Consider the following 21435-nt stretch of genomic DNA (forward strand, 5'->3'; position numbering starts at 1 on the left):
CATATACAAGCCAACAATAATAGATAGATATTAGATTTTCACATGCTTCACAAGTTTTCTTTATCAGTTGTTAAAAGAAATGCCTTCATTAAACAGTATTATTTGAATACAAAATTCAGACACACTTGATCTTACCATATCACCTAAGAATTTTTCAGCCAGACTCCAGTAGATAGGACCAGTTGGAAGAGCCTGAGGTATAGACATCCATGTTGTATTGTGGGGTATAACATTGTAGTATTTATATCTCCTAGTAACAAACTGGGAAACTCTGTTATCTACAGATACTGTACGGTCTGGGAATCTCCTCTGGAAAATATTTTAACATGTCTTATAACAGGAAAAAGTCAGATGTAAACCTTTATAAGCATTTATCTAGAAAAGCTTTAGCTACTGATGTAAGAATGCATCCAATGTCTTTAATACTTCCACACTCTAATATTCAAAATATTTTTTTAATATCTTTATCAATGTACCAGTAATACATTCATTTGCCAAATCGAAGTTTCTGATTTAAAAATACTATCTAATTCAAGTCCCACTGCAGCAAGGTTTGTTTAGCATTACACAGCTATTTTCGATTAAGAATACCGGTACATTGAATTAATCAGCAAAAAAAAAGGCAAGAACTCCAAATCTACTGCTATCTATCTAACCTGGGACCAGACATAATCTGCCTGTTGACACTGAGTAGATCGACCATAACAGGAACATTCAGTACACCCATAAGGATTCTCAGCACTGAAACTAAAGCTGTTGGCTTTACATCGGGAGCAATCTTTTCCAACTACATTTTTCTGAAATAAATATTCAATTACTCCAACATTAACATCCTAGTAAAGGCATGACCACTAGGTTAAATTTCTTATAGATTTAATGCATATTCATCGCATAATGTCATATCAAAGTTGTCATTTATTTAATTGCACTCAGTTCTTTTACAGTGGATTCAACATGGAGTTTTCATTTCAGTTTTTTCTATTGATAAGATAGGAAGAAGCAGTGAAATAATTTTACTTTAGAAATTTGATCTCATTCCCATTTATTTGGATATGTACACATCATAAGTCTTTCAGTTTCTGACACACTCAAAGCTTGTTGAAATAGTTTTAAAACACATAATATCAAGATATGTAGGAAAACAAAGATACATACCTTACAGTCACACTGACCAGTGAGATCATCACATTGACATTGTCCCCTGGAATTACAGCTTGATGTATTAGTACCTTCAGCACTACAGAGACAGAGTTGACATTGTGGGTAACGGTAGAAACCAAACATACAGCTCTCACACTGGTCCCCTGTATAATCTGGTAGACATTGACAGTTACCAGTATACAAATCACATTGCTGGCTGCTTGATGATTTTGGCCTACAACCACAGGGCTGTAAAAGAAAGGATGGTATCTAGTTTGGTGTTAATAGAAAGGATGGTATCTAGTTTGGTGTTAATAGAAAGGATGGTATCTAGTTTGGTGATAATAGAAAGGATGGTATCTAGTTTGGCAACAATAGAAATAAAAAAAAAACTGCAAAACAAACCTATCACCATCAACTCACAGAGCAATAAGGCCAAGAAAAGTTCCATTAATGATACAAAGCAGGGTCATCAAATCAACCTTGAGGCCTTTTGTACAACATCACCATTCATAAATTACTGGTACTGTGTTTTTCTACGAGAAGTGTTAATTTTCTATTTTTGGGTCGCCTCATTTTTTTTAAAGCGTCTTACCTTAGGACCGTATTTTTTCCTCTTCTAAATAGATATGAAGGAAAACAAAATAGTCTGACATATGTATCATATTCAAATTGTGAGAGTTTAGACCAGAAGTGCAAACTTCAAAAATAGAAAATTTTCTTTAAACAGAGGTACCATACTTACCAGACATGTAAAATTATGCCAAATGTTTCCAAAATTAAAGATGAACATACTACCTTTAAATTAAGGTCTAATTAAGCCTACTTTTAAAAAAAAATTCAAAGTATTTATACATTATGCAAACTGCAAATTGAGTTGAAAATTCTTGTAAGTTGGCAGCCAATGACTTACCTTACAACCTTCTACAGAATCATAACCCCAGCTGTTAGGAACACATCGTTCACATCGACTTCCTGTGGTATAGGGGGGACACACACATTCTCCCGTATTCGGGTCGCATATATGTCCGGGCTTATTACAGGGTTTACATCCTAAAAATAGATTGATATGACATCACACTTTATGGAAAGAACAATAAAATACCATCACAAATCTTCAGTTTATTATCATTATATGTATTTAAACTAAGTTTCATGACCATTTAAAAAAAAAGACAATAAACGCAGGGTCAGACAGGGTGATTTGATTATACCCTAAAAAACAAGGCATGATGCAAACCTTGATAAAAAGATCAAAACCCATTGAAATGTTAAAGAAGAGATGTCCTAACATGATCCAAGGAAAATACATCATTATACATCTTCTCCAACCTTCTCTAACCTTTGGTTTTGGTTATACACAAAAGCAATAAATAAGCATACATAATTACAATATTTGAAATCAATAGAAAAAAAAAATTATTGCTGATTACATTATGACCATCAAAAATTAATATTTCAACTTTATTTTCAACTTTAGAAAAAATCTAGCTGGAATTCCCAGGTTACAGACAAGATACCTACTTTGGCAGCCATACTGTGAAAATCCATAATACCCTGGTTTACATTGATCACATTTCTGTCCCCCTACTCCAGTCCTACAGGGACACTGTCCATTCCTCCTATCACACTGTCTATACCGGGAACCAGTTGCGTTACAATCACATGGTTTACAACCACCACCCAATGGTAGGCCCCAGTGATTATCCTGCAATAATACAACATAAGCAGCCTTCCTGAAAATCAATGCAAATATTTACTGGGTTAAACAAACACTACATTGAATTTATGATAATGTTTTTTTGCAATATATTCATACCAATTTCTTAGAATTAACCAGAAATCATACTGTTAAAAAAAACCAGAAATACAGTAAGCAACCTCACAAAGATAATTCAGGTCTCACTAACCACTTCTAACGTTTCCAGTACTTTAAATGTTAAACAAGTAATTTCCAATGTTTCACTGTGAATTCCCAGGACAAATGACACCTTAAAGTTGCATACTATTACAAAGCATGGAAAATAAGGCTTTTAAAATCATTATGCTAATGGTACAATGGCCATAAAAATTCTTCACAAAATTTACTTGAATAAAAAATACTGAAAATCAACATTTTCACCACTTCTGCTAACTGACAGCATGGAGGCAAATTACTCACATATGTATACAATATTCATACATTTTGTAGTAAATTACAAATATGATTTTAAAGTACACATTCTCAGCTTTATTTTGACTACTTTTGATCAGAATACACACAAATAATGCACTTACAATGCATATTTCTAGGTTCAGTGCGTTTTTGCTACTACATAGGTGACCATTTGACCTGGAAGAGGTTAGTAAGACCTCACCCCAGAGTTCTCCAAATGTAATTATATTCCTTCATGCAAATCTACATATGATGCCAATTTAATCTAAGTCTCTTGAGCCTTTAGGAAAAGTCGTGTTTCTAAGGTTTTAACATGTAAAATCCTTAAGTTGGATTATCTCCCTTTGAGTCCACCAACAGTAATGCACATCTACACAAGATGTCCAACCTTTTTAAAAAATTTATCAAATTCATTCAGTGGTTCAAGAGGAGTTGTCTGAACAAAAAATGTGGACAAACAGATGATTTCCAATATACCTCCCAAACTTTGTGGGTTGGGGGGTATAAAAGGTAACTTCCTTATATTTTGTAGTAGAAACATTCTACTGTGGCTTATTCTTATGACCTAAATACTATAAGTTTCATAATGACTTTCACAACAAAAAAAAATAACAGCAAAAAAATGAGAAAAAGAAACACATACCACTATGAACCAAACATAAATATGATGTTAAAACTTTGAAGCAAACAAATACTACTTTTTTAGAGGAAAATAAACTTGGCTAATATCAATATACATGTACCTTTAATATAGATGTAAGAGAATAATCATCACATGCAAGTTAATAATCAGCTTACTAGATATTGTACAAGCAGGAGTAGAAACATACATACAAAGCAACTGGAAGATTCAGTATTTTAGTTGATGAGAAAGATACACATTTTCCCTTTTTTCTGAATATACAATAGATAGCTTAACAGTAAAAAAGACACATCTGCGTACCTCCTAAAACATCCCAGATAAAGGAAATCATAGTAAGCAGCAGTTTACAATAAAAACAATATAATAGTGTAGAATCATGATAATGTTGATTTAAGAAGAAATTAAAAACTGGAGTCAGAAGTAGAAAATGTAAAACAGTCAGTCAGATAGGTTTTGATTGAGAGAATCAATACATATTCAAGAAGAAATTACAGTTGTATATGCATAAAAAGAACAGTGAAAACTGTATGAAAGAAGGACCAGTAGAAAAAGTATAGTTAATAATATCAAGAAGAATGTGCATAATATTTAAATCAAATGAGACTTTAAAGTCACTTTGTATATAAATATAAGCAGAAAGTAAACTAAGCAACTGGAGACCAGAGGAAGAGTACCTGGCAGGCATCACACCTAGAACCAATGACGTTAGGTAAACAGTTACAGTATCCTGTGTTAACAAAACACTGATATGTCTGGTTAGTACCGTGTGGGTTACACATACAATCTAGTAGTAAATAAAACGGGATAACTGTTAATATATGGTTAGGTGAGTTAACATGATGTTATTTTATTGTAAACATACAGTTAAATTGTGTAAATTGTGTTAATTGCTTATACATGTACAACAAACATGTTAGGTTTAAAATGTGAAAATTATCTGTTGCTATGAATATACATGTTAAAACCTGTCTATAGTAATAATGTAAGCAACAGTATTTTCTGTGCTATTTCACATTACTGGTATAAGACATTTTTATAAAAGAAGCTTTGATGGAAAGATGTAATTTACAACTATATATATAAGTCCACCAATTTTTTAACAGTACATATTTCAAAATGAGAAATGTAAACTTATCAGAAGACACTGTCACAAAATGAAGGTGGAGCATATCCTGACCAAAAAATAATATTTCCATTTGAATGTTCAGACGTACCAATGCACCCTCTGTATGAGAAACCATAGAAACCATCTTTACATGTGTCACATCTTAGGCCCATAACTCCAGTCTTACAGAAGCATTGTCCTGTAACTGGGTCACATTTCTCCCCATTTGAACCTTCATCATTACAGTCACAGGGGAGACAACCTTCTTCAAACTGACCAAACCCTAGCTATTGAAGATTCCATATAAATGATAATTAATCTTAGGATCATGTAAATACTAGATCTAAGAAATTTCACCTTAAAACAGCCTCAGTAAATTATCTTCAAAATATTATATAGTCTTTTTGGTAAGTTGTTTTAGAAATAAGGTAAAAGTGCTTTTCCCTACATACAAAATGTACACTAATAAATGACAGAAAAAAGGGAGACCTCTCATGTATAACAGGGCATACGATTCCGAACTGAAATTTGAAAACAGAATGATATTTACAACAAGACACAGATATGAAAATCAACATTAGTTGTAAGTTATTTTATGTATTTTACATATACCATAAAGCATGTCATCCTCCCAAGTCAGGGTTTTTAGTCCACCCTTGTTCAATCAAACCCCTGATATCATTCATATTTAGCGGATATCGCCAAGCCAATTCTGATTGGTTGCTTCTCCGGGTGCAAAGTACCAATGAAAATTAATTTGACATAAAATGTCCGTAGAAAGGTAAACAATGATGCGAGTAACTGATAGTTGTAAGATGTCACAATTGATTCAATATGACAAAAAAATGGTAACTGTAGATTCTGTTTAGAGTCTTCAATGAAAAAAATGATGTTATGTGCATGTAGCCATTTTGTACATTATACCGAAGAGTTTCTTTTACGAGTGATTTGATTGGATTTTCGATCCGGGTTAAATTTAGGTAACTCACTAGATGGCGCTGGACGATACCCGCTAAATATGAATGAGTGATGTCATGGGTTTGAGGGAGTGAGGGTGGACTCAAAACCCTGACTTGGGAGGATGAAAGCATGTATGCTTAAAAGAATGCCTCTTTATATAAAAAGTAATAATTCTATAAAAAATGTTAATTCTATTGAACAAAAATGTTAATAAAATCTTTGTTAATTATGATAGGTTTGTAGTGTACATAGGTAAAATCAATGTGAAAAATACCTTGCATTGATCACATTTTCTGCCGCCGAAATTCTCCTTACACTGACAACGGCCTGTGTACCTGTCACATGATCTACCTACAGATCCAGAAATATCACAGTCACATGCTGAAATAAAAATAGATGTAAGCTATCTCCTTTTTATAATTAAGTTTTTGTCTAACATAAAAATGATTTATGAAGAAAGTATTTTTATTAGACTCCTTAGGTACATGTTAATATTTCATATCAATTTGACTTAAGAAACAAGGGTAACAAGAAGCAAGACATCCCCTCACCATATTTTGACTTAGTGACCTTAACCTTTGACTTATTAAATGGAAAATCATTAGGTTTTTTAGATTTTTTCAGGACTAAGTATGTACCAAGGTTTGTTAAAAATCTGTTTACAGACGTTGATTCTAGAATGATCACAGGATGTTACAGGAATAAAAAATGATACAGGAGCTGTAGTATTACTATATCCACTTCATAACTTTGTGAGAGGATAGTAATAAGACTCCTTATTTATCACTCACAAAATTCCAATGCAAACAAATAAAATAGAAATATACTTATTGAACCTAATCTTCAGCACACATTTTTAACTGCTAATGTAATTCATATGACATTTCTTTTCTGAATAAAGGCCCACCACTTTATGTAAAAGTGTGGGCTTTTTTCAACACACATATCTCATCAGTTCCATAGAGATTACATAGATGGAAATGATAATTTATCCTCATTAATGGTTTACAAGGTCTGTCAAGAAGTTTGTTTTACTAACCTGTACAGTCCCCATCCTTAGCAGTACCATAATACCCAGGTTTACATTGATTACATCTGTCACCCTCAGCGTTATTGATACACTTCAGACATCTACCAGTCATAGAGTCACAGCTCCATGGGTCAGTTATTTCAATGTTACCATTACATTCACAGGGTCTACAGTAACCACCAGGCTTCAATGGATCTCCATAATATCCTGGACCACATCTTAAAATAAAGAACACAATTACAGGGGCGGAATAACAGATTATCTGAAACACAATTACAGGAGCAGAACATCAGATTATCTGAAACATGAATCGCTCAAAATTGTGATGCATTTTGGAAATGATGTATCCAGCATATTGCTGTTAGTCGAGACATCAATGGTATAACTAAATAGCCATGCATTGTCAATTAAGACAACTATTATTTTAGTACATATAGCTCTGTCCCTTTAACCATATCAGCACCATATCATAGTTAATTATAGTAAGAATGCATTTCTTTTACTACCTATATAACAGCATCTTCAGGGTTTACATATTACCAAGTACTACATAATTTTTTGCTGTAGCCTTTTTTAAATGTCTCTTTTCTTGCTGGAATTTTCCAAACACATCTTTCCTACATCATAAATTAAATGTGACACACTACTGTAATTCATTTCATTTCCTTTACTTCATGCTTTCAGTATAAAACTTAAGATACCTACTGAGTTATAGATCCTTATAAAAAAAGATGTATACTGATATATGGATAAATAAAGAATTCAGGCACTTCAAAATAAGAACTAGGTTTAGGATTTAAATCCTAAGATTTTTCTATGGCCCTTTCAATATTTCTACTTTAATATTATTTTTTTTATGGTCTATAAACAATACCCCCCTCTTTGATAAATGAAACCTACAATTCACAGTGAACACCAATGTGTCCCTCCCTACAGTTGATACAGTGGTAATTATCTTCATTCAATATCACTGGGTGCCATTCACATGTGTCAGCGAAATTATTCCGAGGGTCAGTCAAAGGACAGGCACATGGCATACAGTCACCTGGTGTTCCTTTTGTTGGGTCACCATAGTAACCAGGTAAACACTTGTCACATCTATCACCTGTGGTGTGGTCCTTGCAACTCTGAAAGGACAGAAAGTGATTAAAAAAATGTTTGTAAATGAGGCTTGCGCTTGATTAGCATTCTCTTTTACACATAAAAGATGAATTAATAAAAAATTAACTCAACAGGTTTTATATATCCTTGCAAACACATTCTACAGGAAATTCATCTTAGATACACCTTTTTTTTATACAGACAACAATTACCTGTCTGAGTATTAGTGTGGTTATTGTGTGATGATCTGAAAGAAACGATATGGACTATGAAACCTTAAGAGTAGGTAAATGATAACCTTCACAATCCCTGGTTTCAAACTTAATTGTGTCTTATGTTTTGATGTAAAGACTAGTACTTAAATCACAGAGCCACTTTTCTCATTATACTTACCAAGCATTGTCCAGTATTAGGATCACATTTATCAGCATGGTTATAACACTGACAGGGTGAACATCTTCCTCCAAAGATAATATCATCTACTCTTCTGTAACCTGGCTCACAGCTCTAGCAATCACACAATACAAATAATTATATTGAAGGCCACACATTTACCAAGTATTGTAGAATATTACATGATTTGAATACAAGTACATGACATTTCTTTGCATGCTACTATAAAACATATCCATGAAACCAGTCTACCAAAGACCCTTTAATCATGTAAATACTTTACTTGATTTCAAAAAGTTTACACAGGCTAATATCAAAAAGCAACTACTGGTAACCTAAAAATATTTGATTTTGTAAAGTTAAGACATGCTTCTGTTTTATGCAGGGTTTGGTTTAGATAAATTCCTTTTTCAGAAGGTTTTCAATCATATCCATTCAATGTGGTTTTTAGTTTCAGTCAATACATTACCAGCATGTAATGGCACAGTTAAGGCTTTATGAAGCACGGAAAAAGATAAAATATTAATTGTCAAAAAGTTGGTAATGCAAGTACACAGAGAAAGCTGACTGCTGTCATATCAAGTGTTATTCACAGAACCAATTGCAGTTGAGTTCAACAATTAATGATGGTTATATTATAACAAGCTCAATCCTGTTTATACAGGCAAATATTTTTCACATGAAATTCATGTTAATCGAGCTTCACATGAAATTCATGTGAAATTCACATGAAATTAACATGATTTTCATGTGAAATTCACTAACACGAATTTCATGTGAACATTTCATGTGAATTTCACGCGAAGGCTCCATTTACCCGAATGTTACTTGAACTCTGTCACTTAGTTTATTTGCTCAATTCAGGTGAAAATCATGTGAAATAATTTTGCCTGTGTATGCATTCATGATGGTACATATTTAAAAGCAGTTTTTGGCATGACATGGGTTGTGTCCTTATTGTATGACTTATGGTATACCATGGTTCTCAACCCGTATGGAAAGAACTGGGATTGATTTTACATACAAACAGGACACAACTTTTTGAAGGTTTAAACTTGTTATGAGCTGGCATGTCAGTTAACTGCTAGTAGTCCTTAGTTTGAACATTTGTGCAACTTATATTCAGTTTGTTTATTTCTGTTGTAACAAGGGACTCCAACCTTTTTGACCTGATTTTTAGTTGTACTTTTTGTGTAGTATTTTTTCCACAGTGGCCAGATTTTAAAGGGAGCAGGTTGTGACCATGCCAAATTACTAAAACTCCGCCACATTTTTTGCACCTGTCCCAAGTCAGGAATTTCTGGCCTCTGTATGTCTTGTTTCATTTTTTCTTAAAGTTTATTTTTATGTTACTTGAGTATATAGGGGCAACTCTTTCCTGTACCTGTATAAAATGTTTTGGGGCCAGATGTTGCCTGCCCTGTGATGTGAGGGTTTCTTCATTGTTTATTGAAGACCAATTAATGGCCTTGAGCTGACATTTTCATCCAGGTTGGGTTGTCTCTTTGATATATTCCCATGCCTATTCTTGTTAATGTAAGCAATTGTATTATCTTTTCTGGAAACTTAAAGAGCAGATTTTATAAATTACTAAAATAGTACTGCATTTAAAGTGAAGTTAATAAGTATATTGTCAAAACCTATAGGATAAAGCCCAATACATTTTTTTTTCTAAAACTCTTTTACCTCACAAGACAATCCACGGTAGCCTGTTGGACAGATGCATTTCTCTACTGTTGGTAATGTCAGATTACTGGGTGAAGAAGCACTCACTGTATCTAATGTCACACTCTTAAGGCTACAATCAAATAAAAAATATCAATACTAATTCCTTTTTGGAATTTACTGACTTTTCTTGGAAAATGGCAAAAAGTCTAGATGTTTCTCCATTAGAGTAAAGAGTAACATGTTTTTTAGAGTATACTGATATGTCTTGCAAAAATCAGTTAAAAATAAATCTAGTTATATACAATAGACCTACAACAGAGTTTTTTGAGCTGTGTGATATGTAGCCCTGATCAACAATCTTTCTATGTTATACAGAACAGTCATGAACTCTTTCTTGGTCACTGGTTGCAGGTCAGCATATCTTCCAGTACCAACCAATTTATACCAGTTGTTTTCAGACATAGTCAGTCGTTCAGTGTGATCATAATTTTCTCTGACATATCCTTTACCACTAACCAGAGTGATGTTGCTACCCTATCAATAAAATTAATAATATCCATGTCAATTTATAATGAACAAACCGTGGAACACTATAAAGATTTTTTTTTCTGGTGATCTATTTCTTTTAAAATTAACACTTTACAATTGTTTCACTATATTTATAATGTTTGCTGTCATAATTTGTTTTGCTCCAGTAATAATATTGTTCTCCACAAAATCATAATTTAATCTTTGTATTCTTTAATCAAAAATTATTTCTTTTAATGATTATCAGTTTCTTATAAATGAAAGCTGTCTTTTGGAATGTGTAAGTATATATATCTTTAGAGTTACAGTAAACCTGTCTTAACGACCACTTGTATTCAGTAGCCACCTTCCTTAGCGACCAACTGTATTCAGTAGTCACCTGTCTTAATGACCACTTGTATTCAGTAGTCATCTGTCTTAAAATACTATGATTAAAATATCCCTATGTAGTGGATTCTATGTAATTTACCCTGTATATATAGACCACCTGTCTTATGTGAACAGTGCTCTCTCTTGAAGGGTCACTTAAGACAGGTTTGACTATACTTCTGATGGTGACTTGATTCCTATTATCCCAACCAGCTAAAGACAGTGTGGGTATTACAAGATCTTTATAAACAGCATGAACATTTTATATACCAAAACCAACAATCAATCAAAATATAGATCAGCATGTATCTTACCTGTTATTAACATGTACTTACCTGCATAATAACATTGGTATCATAAATATGTCTGCTAACAGGAGCTGTAGTGTCTAAATCATACCAAAGAGTGTACTCTAATGTACCTCCATACGATGTCAACTGCAAAGTACATAAAACATCTTATAGAAAAAAATATTCCAAAAGTAATATGTTTTGTCATCCAACTTAAAAGTATATAACAAAGTAAAATATATGGGAAGTAAATTTCAGCAACAAATGTACTTTATTAATTATACCTATGATGTTTCCAGCAATTATACTAACAGATATTTCAAATACTGAATACCCTATTTCACAGACATTTGATTCATAGTAGTAGCCTGCCAGTAGTTAATGACATCACATGAGGTAAGATCTATAGAGTTTTGACTAGTAACTAGGTTTGTAAGGTAACCTATCCATCCCCAGGGGTCAGACTGTACACATTACCTACCCTGTTTCCAAGATATTTGATAGTAGCCTGCCAGTAGTTTATAACATCAGATGAGGTAGGGTCTATAGAGTTTTGACTAGAGGCAGGGTAAGAGAGGTACTCTAACCAGCCCTGAGGATTTGACTGTACAAAGAGAGTAAAGCCATCTGTGGTCATTGTTGTCACTGTCCATCCACTCATACCTCCTGGTAAGTCAGATATCTAAACATAAGAACCATAAATTATAGCTATATATTTTTATTTATTTCCATCATAAAATTAGATTTGTTACGGCTAAATGATATTTACTATTCTAAGCTTTGACAAACAAATTTGATAAATGAAAACAATCACTCTTTGATTTCAATTCCAGAACAAACACTCAGTGATTTCAGATACAAAATAATCAAACAAATAATTAAGTTTCATAACAGTCACTCAATGATTGATTTCAGTTTCTAACAATGAATGATTTCAGTTCCAGAACAATCACTCAATGATTTCAGTTCCAGAACAATCACTCTTTGATTTCAATTCCAGAACAAACACTCAATGATTTCAGATACAAAATAATCACATGAATAATGAAGTTTCATAACAATCACTCAATGATTGATTTCAGTTTCTGAACAATGAATGATTTCAGTTCCAGAACAATTACTCAATGATTTCAACTCCAGAACAATCACTCAATGATTTCAGCTCCAGAACAATCACTAAATGATTTCAGTTCTTGAACAATCACTCAATGATTTCCACTCAATGATTCTGCTTCCAGATGAAATGAATTCTAAGTAATTTGAAGCAATGGTCCAATAAATCTTTCAAATTGATTTTTACAGAGTAAGCTGGCCGTTAATGATTTACACAAAGGAAATAATAATATTTGATTGTGACTGTACAGTTGTTGTAACTTACTGACATAATTTTACTAACCATGATTCACGCATCCTATGATTCTTACAAAAAGTAACACTTTTCATTTTGTCTCATGGCACAGTATATGTGCTTTATATTTCTTGGTATTATGTTTGCTCAACTAGTTTTGACTAAACCATGATTTTACTTACAAAAAGGAATTAAGCTATTACCTTCATTGTAGGAAGATCTGAACTTTGACATACTGTAGATATACCAAAACAGAAACATTGTTGACATCCGTCTGGATTGTTCCTGTTTAGATTGTAGTAACCACGCTTACACTGATCACAGTTAGGTCCTTCTACATTGGCCTGAAATAGTTGTTTATCTTATAGGTTAGAAAAACTTGGGAAGAGAAATCAGTAATTATGCTTGTACTGTTAAAGTATGTTTGTTTTTTTCTATACCTTTTGTTTTGTAGTTATCAGGGATCAATGTAAATTAAAATAACAAAGAAAATGGAAATTTTTTTTGTAAAGGCGGTATAGAAAAATTATAAACTTGAAACATAAACTATTTATATGTATACATATATGCATCAAGTCATGTAAAACTCTACCTTGCAAATACATCTGCCATCACATCTAGAAGGATCCAAAGACCCTGCAGCATTACAAGGGCAAGGTTTACAGTATGGGTAACCATAGTAACCATAAGCACATCTGTTACATTGGCTCCCACCAAAACCTGGCTTACATATACAGTCTCCTGGATTCTACAAAATACAACAAACTCATGTATTGTCATAATATAAACGTTTCAGTGTGTTATATGATCATTTTGTTCATTTGTATCAATAAAATGTTTTGGTTATGCTACGCCTAATTACCTACTAACAGTTTATTGTGAAAGTGCCAATATTCCTGGGATACCAATTTTTGTGGTTTTGTGGGTGTGGTAAACCAAGAAATTTGATTTCTGCCAAAAAGGCAATTTCCCATTCATTTGTATGATATAATTGTCAAATCCATGAATTCAAGAATAAACGAAGTGATCATTTGTCCCTAAACCCCACAAATAAAAGTACTTTCACAGTATTTCATAGCATTTTCTTATAACTAATATTCATCCCCATAATGAAAGAATCAAATGTTGGTAATAAATTACTACCGTAATTGAATACTTATTTCAGCAGTCTCATAAAGTTTACAAACAGGTAAATTTAACACATAATCTAATTGCCCTTATACATCAAGTAATCTTTAAAATTAAGATATTTTTCTTGATAATCTTACAAATCCTTCTCTAACTCTACTATCATCAGGGTAACATCTATTGGTAGACCCTGTACTCTCCCTACATCTACAGGGCCTACATGGATAGGGAGATGTCTGAGGAGTATTCCGAGGCCTATAGTATCCATCTACACAACTTTCACAGTTAATTCCTGTGGTATAATCCTGAAAAAGAAACAGAATTGTTGGAAATTGTAGTTATCTCCCTTACCATACAACATGAATAACAACATGACATGGTTTGACTGTGAATCATTTTGATAATTAATTGAAACTAAGTTCTTATTTGATCAGAGATATGAGACATACAATAATTCAAGACACAACTTATGACACACCTGACCACTAATATATGGTTTGTTTAATATTTTAAGAAAGATTAATCCATTTCCACCTATATTAATTATAGCCTCCAGTTTACCTTACAATTGAGGCACACTCCTCCACCTTCATACTCCCCTCTGATATTCAGACTCAACCTCCTGGCAGCTATGGTGGCATTGTAAACACAGTCATCTGCATGATTGTGACAATTGCATTCTGTAAACAAATAAAATAAGCCTTGATCATGCACAAGATAAAATGAGTTGGGCGTGATAAAACAGAATTGTATCTGTACAAGTAAATGCTAGTGCATTTTATTTTTTCAATTTTACTAACTGACATCTTTTACAAATATTTAAAAAAATAATTGATGTGTTTTTAATAAGCTTAAAGCAGATAGCCTAAATAATCCAAAATTAATTCTGTATCAGTCTACTCTTGAGTCTTGAATTAATCACTATAAGCAACAACTGGTTGCATCATGAAACTGATTACTGAGAAGTAACATATGAAGATCAAGAAAACTTACTTTGGCACCCTTCTCCAAGATGTCCTGGTTGCCATGGTTTTTGATTGTATCCAGGACAACACTTTTCACAATTATTTCCACAAGTGTTGTGAATACAATCACAAGAGAGTCTCTGGAAATTAATAAAAGAAAAGTTAACTAAAATCTTACCACCCCCCCCCTTTTTGCCCAAACTTAAAAACATCAATGTACAAGAAGTTTGTTTCTTATTTGAAAGGCAACTTTTATCATAGTTTGGACTTTTTATCATTAAAACATGCTTTTAATTCAATGCAGGAAAATGAAGTATTTTCTTTCAACAAACTACAATTCATGAACATAGCATATAACATAGATACAAATATATATTTCCACAGGCACACAGTAATAGATTGCTGAATACTTGTAAACAAATGCACAAATAACATGGTACTATTTTTCAACACTTTGTTTTGGAAGGAGGGGGGCATGACAATTGATTACATCTGTAATTTATACTTACATCTGAGTTTTTGACAGGTTTACAGTTTCCAGCATGTCCATAACATATACACTGTCCTCCTACAGAGATGTCTTTTATGGAGTAGAAATACTACAAAATAAAAACAGATACATGCTAAACAGTTAAGAGTACAGATGTTATTGTCATACTTAATTAGTATGTGGTGCAAAATCAAAATGATATTCTGAGGAGCCTTGATTGCTCATCTGAGTCTGAAATGTTAACATAAGAATACAAGCAAAAGGTCACACAATTCTGATCTAGCAGAATAAATTGTAGCCCAAAAATACCAAAAGTAAATATAAAAGGACTTCTTATAAAGAAAAGTCTAAAAGCCTCAAGCTATTGAAAATTACAGAATTTTTGATGCTGAATCTGGATAAAAGTACCCAATCTTTTTAATTTCCTTTAATTTTTAGTAATATGGACCAAAATGAAAGTTACATCCTATTAATAGATACAACAGCCATTTTGTTAAGATTACGAACATGGCAGATACAGTTTTTAAACTACATAGGTCAAGGATGATTATAACTACCAGTATTAAAAAAACTTTGTCAGATCTATGGTTTAAATGATTTTTATATAATGTTAACAGATGACAGACAAAAGATGACAACCTATGCCACACAATGCCATAGTTCACATGGACCTTGAAGTTATTTAACATCCAGTTTATAGGACATTACTGACTTCTTGCTCAGTTACTGAAGTGCTTATAAATTGTGAAGAAACGTAAGTATTTGCAGTATAAAGCCTATATCATCCTGAGGGTTTTCAGGTAGAAATAGCATCTGATGTCTGGCCATGTTACATCAGTAATACTCTAATATTTTCATGAAAACGACTAAAAGTAAACACCTCAAATAGACCCATCCCTCCCACACCTGGTGTTTTCTGAATAAAAATCAAATTTGGGGCCATCCTCCTTATGTATCACAAGAAAAGAAATATTATATCCAAACAAAGAAGTGTCATGATCTACAGGTGTCATCTCAAAATTAATAATTAGTAAGATAATAAATAATCTTACATAGCAAAACCATTCATAGAATTCAACACATTATGACTAATATACCACTTGCCTTCCTCCAAATCTTTTATCTTACAATCTATTTTGGACATAAATCTCATCTGAGTGATCAATCAATTTAATACACTAAAATGATTACATGGTTAGAAAAAAATAATAATTTACTAAATGACAATGATCATAAATCACTATAACAATAGGCCACACAAACTCTTTTTTTCTGGTCTAACTACAAAAAAAAACCACTACATGTAAATATAATTCATAGTTTATGAGGTTAACAATCATTGGATTGAAGAATAAAGCACATGATAGTCCTACTTTCAAGTACTTAAAGTCCAATAACCAAATAAAAAATGGAATAAAAACAAAAAACATAAGGGAGCTTCCTTCAATGGAAACAAACACTGCCCCAAAAATCATAAAAAAATCTCTCAAAGTGTTGTATGAAGGTGGATGGGTGGTACAGTACATGTATAACTAATTAAGTCATCAAAATAACAAGTGTACAAACAAGAGGCTCCCAGAAGCCTAAATCGCCCACCTGGTTGAATTTTGCCTTTCAAACGCAATAAATTTAACAAGAAGTTGTCCAATAATTTGGACTCAAGAAGTCTTTGGTAGGGCTTATCATAATGATCATTTCAACAATTGAAAGTTTCTTTTAAACTCATAGTTTTCAAGATATTGACAGAAAACTGTGAAAAAAAAAGTAACTTTTCCCCTTTCAAGGCCAATAACTCTTACAAGGAGTCATCTGACAACTTTTACTCCTGAAGACTTTTGTAGTTCTAATAATTAGGATCATTTAACTATTGAAAGAATTTGGCTAAACCTAACGGTTTGGGAAATATATGTGAAAAACTACTGTCTGACCCCTCTGTTCTATTTTTAGTAATGGTGGCCATGTTTTTTGACAGATCAAAAATCCCCACATCAGCTCTATGCAGGATACCCCAAGGAACATTCACACCAAGTTTGGTTTCAATTGGTTGTGTAGTATCAGAGGAGAAGATTTTTTAAAAGAAATAATATTAAAAATAGCAAAAATCATTGAAAAAGGGCAAAAACTCCAACATGGCTTAACAAATTAAAACCAAAATTTGACCAGAAATAGATCTCATCATGCAAAACACTTTAACTTGAGTCAGAATTTAGCTAAACCTAACAATTTTTGAGATATATGCAAAAATCTGCTGTCTGACCTCTATGTTCTATTTTTAGTAACGGCGGCCATGTTTTTTCAACGAATCAAAAATCCCTTAGGAGTTCTATGTAGGATACCCCAAGGAACATTCATTGCAAGTTTGGTTTCAATTGGTCAAGTAGTGTCAGAGGAGAAGATTTTTGTATAATTGGCCCGGTGAGCTAAAAATAACAATAATGAATAATAAGAAAACCATGGTGGTGCATGTGTTGTTGTGCGAGGTATTTCCCAGCATTTAACAGCAACCACAATCACAATCAATATAAGCCCCATCTATATAAAGCCACTTATCACATTTGAAATCAATCTGTCTTGTGACAGCCAAGATAATAGAAGCAGGCTATTTATACAACTTAAAGACAAAGCATAGTTTTAGTCCTATTTTATAAAATTGAATCATAAAATCTTGAACTTTGTACCATTTTAACATGGATATTATGGAGAGATCCACAATTCATCGAGGGTAATTTGCAGTCAAAATTTTTAGAAACTACGCTGAAATCATAGGGGTAAACAGGTCTACAGAAGGATAAGGTGACTCACATATACCACACACTCACAAAGTGGGGGTATAGAAATAATAGTTTTTTTACCTGGTATATGTACCAATAATTTTGTCTTGTGAAAAGCGTTTTTCCATTGTATATTGAAGAAGATGACAGGAAAAGACTTTCCCTATTTTCTGTATCTTAGCATAATATGTAAACAGACAATTTTAAAGCACTTAACTCAGACAGATTAGGATTGCTAGATTTACAACTTAATGAACTTCTAACACATACTAGGAAGTGTTTTCTGTACTTCATATATACATATTAATACAGCACCAGAAACAGACATTTTATTTTACACAAGGCTGAACATATATCATTTTATCACCTAGTTGTAGCAATCATCAATTTTAAGACCATATTTTGGTGAACAAGAGGCCTGGTGTCCATTTACCTATCGTCCAGTATTTATTAAAGGTTATAATGTGTAAAGTATGAAAAAGTTGCCTTTTATGTTGATGAGAAGTGATAGAATAACATTTGAGTATTATCTGAAACTGTTTCATAGTCGTCAGATTACATATGATACTATCATATCCTAAATTTACTGTATTGAATCACTTAAAGATGAGAAGTTAATGAGAATATGCAGTGTTATAGTGATGAAAGCATGTAAAGAGATATGCAAAAAGTTATTTGAAGAACCTGATAGCAGGAAATGCATTTTGTAAAACACTGTAAAAAGAAACATCTCAATTTTCATATGAACTAAATTGGAAACCATTGTGAAAGATATCCAACATATAGATTCATTTACCCAAAAATTGAATGAGTTTTTTCCTATAAAAAAACTTAATTTCAGGGTATAAAAACTAGTTTTTGTGAAAGGAAAAATGTTTCTGAATAAACAAACAAGACATCTTTAATTGTCAAAACTCTGAATAGTCTCCCTTGATATTTTTAGCTTGATCATGAAGCCAACTAAGAGTACACAGTTCATTAGTCAAAAGTAATTTTTTTTTATTTTATTTTAATCAAAGTTGAAGATCCTAGTAATCAACTAAAATGTATGTCAAATTGGTCCAACATTATAAAACAGCCATCCTTCAGGATGTGAGTGATACTACAAAAGTTATTTAGCTTAGATCCAGCCATGGATTACTTCATTTTTTGTATCATACCAAAATTTGTGATTATTCTGTGTTCCATATCAACTATGTAATAAACTTTTTGGTGAATGATATTGGTTACATACTTAACCTGAAATTAACTAAGCAGGCCTTGATTATTGTCTGTATGGCATTATTTATTACAATGTCTTTTTAATATAAGTATTTTTCGAGGGATAATAAATTTTCTTAGCTAGTAGTCACTTCATAAAAATGTCATAAAGTTGAAAAAAAATCTGTTTGTGTTACATCTGGGACATGCCAACCTAGAATTACATATGCCTTCTTGCTTCAATAAATCAACGTAAAATTTGTACCGGTGTATGTACGAAAACAAAGTGGTTACGTAAGATCAGATACAACACAATATGATTGTACAGAAAATAAACAGATAGGCCTATGGAAATATGACACCTGAAGAATGGATATCATACAATTAATACAAAAGATTTTTCTAACCTAGATATGAAAGATGACTCTTTCTTATGAACTGGGTCAAAAATATAAACTTTATAGGGATCTTTTTACTGTATGGTTCATATCAAAGCATTTATGGAAAAAAATCGTTTAAATTGTCCTTTCAGCAACCACCCTCCAGAGGTCATAGACAGATAGGTTTAATTATTTGAAGACAGCTTTTTTTACATACCCAATTGACTAGAGATGGTTCATTTGATTTGATATATTATATAAAGCTAACACCCAATTGATTGAAAGCTTTTTGACACCACAGTACTTTTAAATAGGACAATATCTACAATATCCAGACAACCAAGGACCAAAGAATGGATCTGTACTGATAAAACAAGCAAGATACACTTAATAGCTCTAGAGATAGACAAATTAAGGTAGCCAGTGAGTAATGCCAAAAGACAAGCATTAAAGGAAAAATAATTCTTGTATAATTTCACCAATAAAGGTTGCATCTGATTACTGTCAAAGTATTAATTATAGTGGTGTACTAATTTTCGCTATTACACGTTGGACAGAAAACTGTGAAAAATACTACCCACAAAACTGATTTTTAATAATATATAACACTAGTTGTTTTTTGAAACTGGGAAAATTGATACCTGCCCACATGTTCACTTGATAGAATCCACAAAAATTAATTTGTTTATAGTATATGTGACTGAGTCTAAACCGAACTCTGAATAAACCAAAAACCTGTCTGAACTAGATACTATTTTAAGTCCTTTTATATCAATTTAAATGTATTTTGAACCTTAGTAAACGGAACCCCTGTCTAAACTGAACCCCTGTCTAAATTGAACACCTGTCTAAGTCAAACTATACAGCCCCAAATCAGACTTGGTTTAGACAGGTTTCACCATCTAATTACAATAAGTAATTCCTGTCTGAATCCAAAATATTGTTTTCCTTGAATGGATGTGAATCAAGAATTATAGTTAGTGCATTTACATAGTGAGAAGAATCTGAGTCTGCTAACCTTATCATTATACAAAGAAAAGGTCATCAGAAATCTCCAATATCTCAATACAATTACCATATAAATACATGTAATGCTATTCTGAATTTACCTTACATGTACATATAAATACATGCACTGCTATTCTGAATTTATCTTACCCTTTCTGTAACTGAGGGATCAATAAACTTAGTATCAAAATAACTTCTCAGAGTCATCAAATCAGCATTCAGGGTGCGAATCTTCTGGAATCTTAATCTGACATATCTAGCTGAGGTAAATTGCTGAAAAAAATTAGTATGGAATTATCGTGCAAACAGCAAACTCATGTAGTATATATTTGACTCTTTAATTTTTTATTTAAGTTGACCCACAAAAATTCTTTAAATAGGTCACTGATTAAGGTGTTCTCTATTCCTACTGTTATGTCAATGATTTTAAGTATGGTCATGTCTACCAGTAACCTTCAAAGAAGAAACTTGATAGGCGTATTACTTTTCCTGTTATAAACAATGCTACTTGTCCTGTTAGTTGAAAGGTAATTTAAAACAAAAAATATTAATATTTCATGTCATAATAAATTAAGAACTTTCACAAGTAAAATTTTTCAAGGCTTTTTAGTGTTTTCAAACAGCAGGAGTTTCGACAAACTCCTCCAACCTCCTTTTTCATGTTTAGCTATAAATCTGCAGAATATAAAGTTTATGTGTATAGTGTCATGTAAACTGTTAAGGTGCATTGCTTCAAGTAATTTTTTCCTTCACCCATTAAGAC

General features: G+C 32.4%; 1 protein-coding gene across 2 annotated transcripts in view; it reads right to left on the reverse strand.

Moving 5' to 3' along the window:
• Positions 1-21435, reverse strand: part of LOC148629620 (laminin subunit alpha-2-like) — a 94433-nt gene that overhangs the window by 32239 nt on the left and 40759 nt on the right. The window contains exons 5-26 of one of the 2 annotated variants that reach the window (XM_088554292.1): positions 20823-20945; positions 15333-15422; positions 14852-14963; positions 14420-14538; positions 13999-14163; positions 13323-13478; positions 12934-13074; positions 11864-12064; positions 11428-11529; positions 10509-10729; positions 10214-10325; positions 8528-8641; positions 7934-8160; positions 7043-7251; positions 6278-6384; positions 5153-5330; positions 4613-4722; positions 2665-2848; positions 2054-2193; positions 1156-1389; positions 657-797; positions 136-309 (exon numbers count right to left, since the gene is read on the reverse strand). In XM_088554292.1, coding sequence (XP_088410418.1) covers positions 136-309; positions 657-797; positions 1156-1389; positions 2054-2193; positions 2665-2848; positions 4613-4722; positions 5153-5330; positions 6278-6384; positions 7043-7251; positions 7934-8160; positions 8528-8641; positions 10214-10325; positions 10509-10729; positions 11428-11529; positions 11864-12064; positions 12934-13074; positions 13323-13478; positions 13999-14163; positions 14420-14538; positions 14852-14963; positions 15333-15422; positions 20823-20945 — 3360 coding nt within the window. The remainder of the gene's footprint in view (positions 1-135; positions 310-656; positions 798-1155; positions 1390-2053; positions 2194-2664; positions 2849-4612; positions 4723-5152; positions 5331-6277; positions 6385-7042; positions 7252-7933; positions 8161-8527; positions 8642-10213; positions 10326-10508; positions 10730-11427; positions 11530-11863; positions 12065-12933; positions 13075-13322; positions 13479-13998; positions 14164-14419; positions 14539-14851; positions 14964-15332; positions 15423-20822; positions 20946-21435) is intronic. The other variant, XM_088554299.1, reaches the window with a different exon arrangement.

The sequence above is a fragment of the Perna viridis genome, chromosome 1 (assembly GCF_037379345.1).
Source record: "Perna viridis isolate PV_CMFRI_1.1 ecotype Kerala chromosome 1, ASM3737934v1, whole genome shotgun sequence".
NCBI classification, from domain to species: Eukaryota; Metazoa; Mollusca; class Bivalvia; order Mytilida; family Mytilidae; genus Perna; species Perna viridis.